We start from the raw sequence: 11207 nt of genomic DNA, 5'->3' as shown, positions 1-11207 counted from the left end.
ATTCATAACCCATGCATTATAAAGACCTGGTACTAAGCATTAGGTACATGCATGATCTATGTCAAGTGCTACCTACCTAAGGCTTAGATGTTTTATCTCTAAAGTAGGGTCTCTAACTCTAATGATTGAATCTACTATGCATTATATGAAAGCTAAGCTAACTCTATTGTGCATTACTTGAATGAGATCTTGAATCTATGTTGAGGTGGAAAGGACGGTAGCCGATTGAGGGAATAAGATTGATTCTCTGATATTTGTTTCTATTGGACATTATATCTAGGTTGGTGATGCATGTGGTGGGCCTCAGATGTTAAATATAGAATTGGGCGAGGCTTTTTAGTAATTTCATGCAGGGTGTTAGTAGAGCAATCCCAGCATTCCAACCTGGGTTATCATGAGTGGTATTATTAATGTTTGCAATAATTGCTTTAAATAGAATGAAGAAGATTTTGTGGAGTCGGTAGTGGTGCATTGTTGACAGTAGGGGTGTGACTGATCGTGGTTTTTCTTCGAAGGAGTTCGTTGCTGATCGGATGGAGATTGAAATATGAAGCGTGGGCAATGCTTGGCGTGGGTGTGGATCTGGGCGTTTGCTTTCTCAGTTTTGGTAGAGAATATGTTTTTAAGTTTTGTGCACTTTGAGCTCTCGGTAGTTTATAATGGGCGAGTTTTTCTGTGTTAGTAAAAGGTTCATGTAAGGGCAAAGCTAGTAGAAATCAGTTTCACTGTTTCGGTATGACCCTCCCTGGATTTGAGAGTTTTAGAGTTGTTCGTAGTCTCGCCTCTTTACTGTTTCATTGTAGCATGGTTTTGTTCTTTGCTTTGGATGTGTGTAGTTCCTTTTTGCTTTCCATTCAGGGGTAGTGTGTAGCTACTTTGATGTAGTCTGTGTCGGGCTTTCTAGTGGTGTTGTTCCCGGTGTGTTTCTTGTTGTTCCTGGGTTCATGTTGGACCTTATTCCATCCCAAGGTTTACTCTTTTTCCTCTACTTAGGATTAGAGAGGTTTTTTTAAAGAGGTCATTGGGGTGGTGTACTTTGTGATTTCTAATACAAAGTAACCATGAGATTTGCTTTGTTACCTGTCGTAATTCAAGTTCCATTACTTCAATTTTTAGGTATATAATATAGTTAATTAAATAAAAAATATTATATAATTTTAATCATGGTAACTAATATCAAGTGTTTTAATTTGTAGCTTCAAACGACACTACGCCTTCATTGTCAAGAGAATCACAACTGACACAAGATTTGGATTGGCATTCCTACAACTTATTCCATTAGTTATGGTCAAATTACTTTTATTTTCCATAAATATTTAAGTGTTTTTATGTTTGAAAAATAGAACTACTATGTTTTTTAGTAGAATATTTGTTTAAAATTTTTATTATTTTATGGATTAAGTTATTTTTATTTTAGATCAATATAAATTGTCATTAAAAATGTGAAAATTCTTTGTCTTGCCATTATATTGGTGACGATTTTATAAGGTGACGTGCATAATCATTATTCATAAATTAAGTAACAATATATTACGTCACCAAAAATATGATAATATCACTTTCGTCACATATAGGTGAATTTTAATACATTATTTGTGACAATATAAATTATTAATAATGCAATCTTATATAATTTAGTGATGTGACTAACTGTCACAGAATATAAATTATAAAGCGACGTTATCAATAAGTGTCATTCATAATATTATTAGGTAACACTTGTATTACATCACTAAAAATGTGACAATATATCTTTCATCACATATAGGTCTATTATAATGTATTATCTATGACGATATAAATTATCAATAAATAAATTTTAAATAATTTAGTGACATCATTGAATATCAACCATAAAGTGAAGTTATATATAAACGTCTTTCATACAGCTATTAGGTGATTATATACTAATCACTAACAATGTGATAATTTTTTGTTCGTCATGTATACAATGAGATTATTGTGCTATTGGTGATGATATGATTTATCAATGACGAAAATACACATCATGTGGTGACAAAATTGTCACTAAATACAAAATTAAAAGGTAACGTTATCCATTATTGTCACTATATAATTAACAATACAAGACGAAAATAGAAACATCATCACTTTTGACATTTAGTGACACGCCTAGGGTGACGTTTGTCGTAAAATCAATTTTTACGTCACAAAATACAATTAATGACGTGAATGTAAGTTTTAGTGACAATAACTTAGATGCCACTAACAGGGGCGTGGTTGAGGCAGCACGATGTGAGCGACGACACAGGGCCTCAAAAAAAGGGTCTCAAAATAGAGTATATTTATCAGTTGTTGCCATTAAGAAGTATAAAAATAGGTATAGAGTAGTGGTTAGATCATTGGGCCCATGACTTTGTTGATCCTAAGTTCAAATCTCGTTAACAAACAAAATTATTTTTAGGAAAAACAATACAAGCGGGCTTGCTCAGTGTAATACAACTGTAAATTTTTTCCTCTTTTTGATAAAAATACAGCTGTAAAAACAATGCAAGTTCAAGATCTAAGGGCCATTTACAAAAATTTGCACAGGGCCTCCAACAATCTAGCCACGACCCTAGCCACTGATTAGCAAATTTGTTGTAGTGGCTCCATCTTAGCAACCTAAATTCGAACCTCAGAAGGGTGAAACTTTATTTTTGTTTAATTTGAATGTTTTATTTAGATAAAATGTTGAACTTGAGATATTTTATTTAAGATATATTTGATGAAATACTTGTTTAAGTTAGCTTTGCTTTAGTAACTCAATTGATGTTGCTTGAACTTCATCTATAGCATGTTTACAGAAATATGAACTGCCCAGTATTACGTTGAGAGATGAGTTACAACGTGAGTATTATCAACTTCTGTGAGAGTAATATTTAGCATAAAATATATTTTTGCTCACAGTTTGTCGTAGCATTCTTAGTAATCTTGTGTAGATTTTTATAGAAATAATCTTTCTTTGTAAGTTGTTGGGTGAAAACTTTCAAGAGAGGAATATCCTGCTAGATTAATTCTAGACACATCAATCTTGTTGCAACAACATTGTTGATTGCATGTTGATTTTTAACTTTTCATAATATTTTGCTTGAATCACTCATTTGCTTCATATACTTGTGTCGTAATCCCTTTTACTTTTTATTATGTTTTCATTTACATTGTCTCGACATTGCTTACTACATTAATTATACACAAATTTATGTTTTACTGCACAAAATTTCCTTAAGTTGTCACTAATTTTTGTGGAAAACGATACTCTACACATGCAAGTGCATCAACTTTATTACTTGGTAGGCGATAGTGTATACTTACACTTTCGTTGTTACAATATTCTAAGTATCATGCTAATAGATAAAATATTTTTTAATTAATATGGGGTAAGTACATGGTAATATTTGTTTGAAGATAATTGTTAACCATTTGACATTGAACGCTCACACCCTAGCATTCATAATGCTCGAATCTAGGACCTCAAGAATAACAACCAATTATAATACTACATTAAACAAGTAGAATTATTTTTCTTCCTTTCTCTAAAACACGTCATATCCCAGCAACCACTTATCTATAATGCTCAATACTTTATCTTTTAATATACGTTAAAGATATTCCAAATTACTGATTTTATTTGCTTTGAAAACTGTAGATCTAAAGAAAATTGTCAAGTACTCAACCTAGTGCCTAAAGCTATCAAAAATCAAAGATGGTTATTCTAATGGCTTAAGCATTGGAGAGAGTAGGTGAAGAAAATGCCGTGTATTAAGTATTTCGGTTTGACTCAAATGCAAGATTAATTTATTCAACATAGTTTCATATCACACGAGTGCAGAAAAAAGTGATCCATATTTCATTTGCAATCAACAAATAATACGTATAAATATTCATGAAACCTATAATTGAAAGGAGAAAAAACAATGGTTTTGAGCTAACAAATTAATACAAAGTCAAAGTTAGTTGATCTCTTTGCGAAGATACACAATGCATGTGATGTCAGCTTTACTAATAATATAATATTGGTGTTTCCGTCCCTATGCAAAATCCAATTTTAGAATTTAGCCTCACTTCAATCTGATCATCTTAATATTTTTAATAGTGCTCTTGAGCCCATAAATTAATCAAAGAATTAAAAGAATTAGTTAGTTAATTATTGTGATTATTCTTAGAAATTCGAAGCTTTAACTGTTGTTATGTCCTCTAAAAGGTGTAATTATAATCAACATGATAATTAGTTTTCACTAATTTCCATCTATAAACAAAATCTGGATTAGACTTATAATTTGTTTATCTTATAATTTTACATTGATCTATTAATTAACACTTTTAACATCGTCAATGATTTGAACAAAATAATAATAATAATCCGGGACTGATACAAGATTTTTATATTAGGGAGATGAACTTATAAAATTTTAAGGACGAAAATAAATTTTTAATAGAAAATACATATAAAAAATCTAAAATGTATTATAATTTTAAATTTTCTGGGATGATTGTCACCATCCGCCCTCATTCCATCCTTAATAATAATAATTTTTATGTCAATTAAAATATTAAAATTTCAAATTTATAATACATCGTAAAATTCATAAATTATCCTATTATATGTTGTGGGGTTCTCATGATCAACGAACTGAGCCATTGACTCTAATGCATTGCAAACCACGTGCATTCATAGCATCGAAGCCTCAAAGTGGGGTAGGTGGTGAATATTGTGGAGGGTTTTCAAGAATCCTATGCAACGAAAAGAACTCTCTTTATCGCTCACCAAAAGTGCAGAAAAGAACCTGAAAAGAAAACCTAATATGGTTGGAACTCCATGAAAATAAAGACGGTGACTTAATGATTCTATTCTTTTTGTTTTACATCTCTATATCTCTTTTCACTTGTCTTTTCGCAGCTCTCTCTCTCTCTCCCCCTCCCCCTCCCCCTCTCTCTCAATATTTCTGTTTGTTACAATGTCAAATTCAAGGCTGTTGGTCGATGAAGAAGATGAAGAAGGGATTGAATTCGATATTCTAAAACGATCCTCGCTGGAGCTTCAAGAAAACAAGAATCCGAAGTTGATATCACTCGAAGAAATGAAGGCAACCGATGATGATGGGTTCAAAACTCCAACATCTTTGGATCACAAAATCCCAGTGATGAAACAATGCCCGCCCGCACCGAGGAAGCCGAAGCCGCTCCCATCCAATAAAAGGAAACCATCGGCATCGAGTAGTGGAGCGAACACATGCAGGATTTTGCAAATCGATTTTTCAATAGAGGTCGAGTCTTTGCCTCCTAGCCGTCTTCTTGCTGATATGCACCGCAACGTCAAGAAAGCTCGAAAAGAAGATCATCAAAACAAAAAATTTTAGCAACTTATTGAATTCTTAGTCCTGTTAGTTCATCCATATATATTTTGTCATAGGATGTCTTTATGTGAAAAATGGGTTCATGATTCTTGTTTCGGTCATTCCATTTCCAATAATTCTTGGTTTATTTTTATTCAAGATTTAGATTTGTTCTTGCCAACAGTACCATTTTCCCCTGCTCTGCATTATTATTGAAGAAAACAACACTGCAAAACGCATTGTGAACTGTAGTTATAACAGAACATGAAGGGAAAAAAACATGGATGAAAAAGGATGATACGTTTTTCGGAAAATGTTTTTTTGTAAAATGAATTACATTTTTGAACATATTATTTATCATAAAAATTAATATTATTATTTTTAAATATTAAAATAATTATTTATATTAAAATATTATTTATAATTATTAAAAAATATTATTGGTATATTTTATTGAAATAAAAATATTATAAATTATATAAATTATTTATTAAATTAATAGTGTTATATTATATTTTAAAAATATTAATTAGTATATTTTAAATATCTTTATTAAAATATTATTAGATTATTATATTAATATTAAATATATAAATAATATTATTCATTATTAATAATTTAATAATATTATTTCTATGAAATTAATAAATAATATTTATTATATATTATATATTATTAAAATAAAAATATAATATCTTATATTATTATAATATAATTAACTATTTTATTATAATATTTGTAGACAGTCATTTTCGTCCGTATTTATTTATTTATATGTATATATATATATATAGATATTAATATAACATAAATTTTGAAAATATTTTTTGAAAATTATAATATATAATTTTTAGAAAGCAGTTTTCGAAAATATATATTTTATATAGTTTTGAAAACGTTTTGAAAACATATATTATATAGATTTAGAAAATAGTTTGTGAAAACATTTTTTAAAATATATATAATATATAGATTTTGAAAACATTTTAAAAATATATATAATTTATAGTTTTTGAAAATATTTTTAATATAAATATAGTTTTGAAAACATTTTTGAATATATATATATATATTATATAGTTTTGAAAACATATATATAATATATAGTTTTTAAAAAATATTTTTGAAAATATCTATATATTTTTTTTAAAATAGTTTTAAATATAATATATAGTTGAAATGCTTTTGAAATTTTGAAAACATTTTAGAATATATATAATATATTTGTTTTTTTTTATTATTATTATTTATTTATTTAATTTTTTGGGTTCTTTTTCAGGTCCAAGCAGCCCAAGATAACCAAACCGGGCCTGAACTAGCCCAAAGGTCCGAATGGGGTCCAAGCAGTCCAAGAACTAGGCCTGAACCAACCTAGTAAATGTTAGGGTTTAGAACCCTAAAAGTGGTATCATCAGGCGATGCGCAGGGGGAGCCAAACGGTCAAAGGGTGAAACGGTCGGTCGAACATCCTGGGACTAACCCATCCCGGGATGATCAGTCACACATGCACAAGAAAATCGGAGGCAGCCAAGCCCCTTATTTCAGGACTAAAACTAGCTAACACTGGGGCTATAAAAAGCCCCCAGTGAGGTCGAACAAGAAACACAGAACAAACGGTGAGAGAACCCACAGGAACACAACAACAAGAACAACAGAGCAACCGAACATCGATCCCAACAACAATACGCAACATCAACCAAGATCAGAGAACCGACCATAGAAAAGCAAAGAACCAAACATATCAAAAAACAATCGGTGAGAAAACCCATCGAACCACAAATATTGAAACTACCAAACACAAACACAAAAAAGTAAAAAAAAAACAGTACGCGTTAGGAGCACATCAGGAAAAACAAAGAGTTTCATCGGTAGAGTTACAAAATCGATTGCATCTGTTTAGATCTACGCCGATTCGGTGCTCTATTGGAAAATTGGGCTTCAGATTTAGTTTTACGGGGTAGAGAGGGAGGTTTCAGAGAGTTTAGATTTTTTTCGGCCACCGACAGTGGGGCTGGAGCGGCGGCCAGTGGCTTTTGGACGGCGGTTGGCCACCAGAGGGGTGATTGGGTTTCCACCCGGGATGAGGATTAGCTGAGAGAATTTGTAATGAGATGGGGAGAGGTTATTTTGAGAGAGAGGGGAAAATTAATGGGAGTTGGGCATTTTTGGGTTATATACACTACAAGAAAGATACCCTTTAATGACGCGCATTGCGCATCATCTATGGGTGCGGATGACACATAAATGCCTGTCGTTGAAGCCACCGACATGAATTTTTGATGACGCGCAATTGTGTGTCATAAATCTATGATGCGCATTTATGACACTCATTAATGACGTTCTTTGAGTGTCATTGAAGCCCCCGTCATAAATTAAGATGAGACACATTTGTGCGTCATAAATTTATGACACGCATATATGACTTACATTGCGTGTCATTGAAGCCCCTGCCATAAATCTGCTTGACATACATTTGTGTGTCATAAATTTATGACACGCATATATGACTTATATTGCGTGTCATTGATGCACACGTCATTTAAAAAGACCACAAACGTTTGTGTGTCATGATTATATTTCGGAAATTTATATATATATATATATATATATATATATATATATATATATATATATATATATATATATATATTGTAGATTGACAAATAATCAAACTAAATCACATTGAATGCCTCATAATACTAATCTATGTACCATATTATATATAAGCAATCCATTTGCATACAAATATTCACATTAAGTTAAAAAATATTGTATTAATCATATGTCGATACAAAATATCAAGGCATAATAAAGTTTGCCACATAAGATACCCATTCTTTGCGAATATCATCAATGTCATCATCCGTGTATTCTTCTTTCCCATCGCCAACCTAAGTAAAAAATAAGAAATAAGTATATAATTTATACTTATTTAAAGTGAAGTATATATTGAACTATTAAAGAGTACTAAAATAACCAATTTTACTTATGCATTCTTTGAAGCATAATAACATTATGCAAAGTCATAAAATCAATAGCATTATAAAAAATTCCAACTTTGTTCACAACAATATCATCACAAATAATACCCACAAGAGAGTCCCTGTTACGTCTATAGTACTTGACAAAATCAAATTTTGGATTTTAAGTGCTAGTACGTGTCAGATGCTTTCACAACTCCACCGAACATTTCAAATTGTTCCTTTAGACATTGATTCATATATCAAAAAATAGTATCGATTGCCACATGCTTAAAACGTGTAATTAGATTCAAGAATTCACTCATTACTTACAACAGAATCTATCAATATATAGAAGCAAATAACAAGAAGTTTACCATCAATGTAATCTTTCACTAAGTTAAATTCACAAGATTTTTAAGTTTGTTTCAAATTATAAACGATAACCTCCATTCCATACAGAAATAAAAAGGGCATGACAATTCTTATTAATATGAATACACAAGATGTTATCGTAGATGAATTTCCAATAATATCATCCTACTTCAAGTCCATATGATAGTTGTATGACTAATGTGTATGTATGAAATGACAGATGTGTATTAGAAAAGTTTGCTTACATTCTTATTGACCAGCACTTGAAGTCCGTTCTCGACTATCTCTTTCATGAACTTACAAACATAATTTCCACACTCGGTACCTCCCGACTAACGGGGACACTACAAATAGTTTACAATAAACGATTAGTCAAAAGAAAATATACCTTTAATGACACACAAACGATGACACACACTAATTTATGACTTGCAAAACATGTGTGTCATAAAAAAATGTCATGTTTTTTAAAATCTGAACGATTTATGACTTACAATTATGTGTGTCATATTTAATAGTCATAATCCAAAAAATTTACAAAAACAAGGAGTATAGATAATTTTGTGTGTCATCTTTAGGAGTCGTATTCTAATTCCCCCCTTATTTTTCATCATTTCCCGCGCGCTTGATCTTCCCCCCTAGTTAACAAAATTTCACGCTGTGCTTCCCCCATTTTTGTCTGTTTTCCCTTTTTGTCTTTGCATCCTCCCACCGGTTTGGCCATTCACCACAATGCAGTCGAGGGAGTCAAAAATCAAGGGTTTCCACAGGTAATCCTCGTTCTATATTCTAATATTTGTGGGTTTGTTGATTTCTATTTTGTCTGATTTAATGGGTTTGATGCTTTTACTTCATATATGTTTTTTTGAATCGAGATTTGTTGCATGCATGCTTGTTTTATTTTCTATTATTTGTTTAATCGCTACTGATTTGTTCATTTCATTCTTCGTTTAAGTGGGTTATTTCAGTTTTTTTACTTCAGTAGACTCTTATGCTAGTTCTTGATCTCTTTTTGATTTTTGGGTTTTGATGGATTATGTATTTTGGTTCAAAAATGTTGAACTTGATTGTCTTGTGATATATGTTTATTATGCTTGTTGAGATGTTTACAAACATATCTTGTTTAACTTGACTTGAAGTATCATTGTCCGACATAAGGAGGGTATGGTGATATGACTCTCCAAGTACATGGACAAACCTAAAAAAGAATCTCGTATCCGTTACTCACTTCCGAGTCCAAGCGATATAGGTCTGAATGACCCTACAATAGTATATATTTCGAGGATTTTTGGAAGGTTATATTATGTTTGGGATTCTTTTCTTTAAAAAAATGAGTGAGTGAGGTGCCTCTGCTTCCCAGTTCCCACATATGTATTTCATTCGCTAACTAGAATGGTTCCAAGTTTTTACCTAATTGTCATATTTCAGATGGATTTACTTTTGGTTGCTTATGGCTGCTGGTTGTTGACTTTTCATTAGTGAAGAGGCTTTAAATATTTGGTTATGTCCTTTGCATTGGTACTTAATGTTTCACTAACACAACTTTTCCTGCCTTTTTCTTCTTTCTATGTTGTTTGGATTCTTCTTTTCATTTGAAGTATCAGTATCTGACATTTTGTGTCGGACATATAGGTATGTGGATATGACCTCCAAAGATCTTCTAAATGCATAGAAATAACTTTAAAATATCTAATAATACATGTATTCGACGCTCATACTTACGTTCGAGTAACATAGTTTCCTTTTTATTGTTTTGCTAGTTTAACTAAACTCTCCCTCTTGAAATTTAATTTTTGTTTTTGATAAATTTAGGTTGGCATAACTTTGGCACAGATTCTATCATTGGTTAATCATTTAAATTGTAGCTTTCATTTTGACTAATCGTTTATTGTAAACTGTTTGTAGTGTCCCCGTCAGCCGGGAGGTACCGAGTGTGGATATTATGTTTGTAAGATAATGATTGAGATAGTCGAGAACAGACTTCAAGTGCTGGTCAATAAGAATGTAAGCAAACTTTTCTGATACACATCTATCATATTATACATACACATTAGTCATACAACTATCATATGGACTTGAAGTAGGATGATATTATTGGAAATTCATCTACGATAACATCTTGTCTATTCATATTAATAAGAATTGTCATGCCCTTTTTATTTCTGTATGGAATGGAGGTTATCGTTTATAATTTGAAACAAACTTAAAAATCTTGTGAATTTAACTTAGTGAAAGATTACATTTATGGTAAACTTCTTGTTATTTGCTTCTATATATTGATAGATTCTATTGTAAGTAATGAGTGAATTATTAAATCTAATTACACGTTTTAAGCATGTGGCAATCGATACTATTTTTCGATATATGAATAAATGTCTAAAGGAACAATTTGAAATGTTCAGTGGAGTTGTGAAAGCATTTGACACGTACTAGCACTTAAAATCCAAAATTTGATTTTGCCAAGTACTATAGACCTAACAGGGACTCTCTTGTGGTTATTATTTGTGATGATATTGTTGTGAACAAAGTTGGATTT

General features: G+C 31.2%; 1 protein-coding gene across 1 annotated transcript; it reads left to right on the top strand.

Moving 5' to 3' along the window:
* Positions 1–4865: 4865 nt before the first annotated feature.
* LOC120126179 (cyclin-dependent protein kinase inhibitor SMR3-like) lies at positions 4866–5360 on the top strand (the record flags this gene model as incomplete). The annotated part of the gene is made up of 1 exon (XM_039144448.1): positions 4866–5360. A coding segment is annotated over one exon (495 nt), but the record flags the coding sequence as incomplete, so codon positions are not given.
* Positions 5361–11207: the final 5847 nt, after the last annotated feature.

The sequence above is a fragment of the Hibiscus syriacus genome, unplaced genomic scaffold (genome assembly GCF_006381635.1).
Source record: "Hibiscus syriacus cultivar Baekdansim isolate YM2019G1 unplaced genomic scaffold, ASM638163v2 tig00110450_pilon, whole genome shotgun sequence".
Lineage (NCBI taxonomy): Eukaryota > Viridiplantae > Streptophyta > Magnoliopsida > Malvales > Malvaceae > Hibiscus > Hibiscus syriacus.
This window is presented reverse-complemented; position numbering and strand designations above follow the sequence as displayed.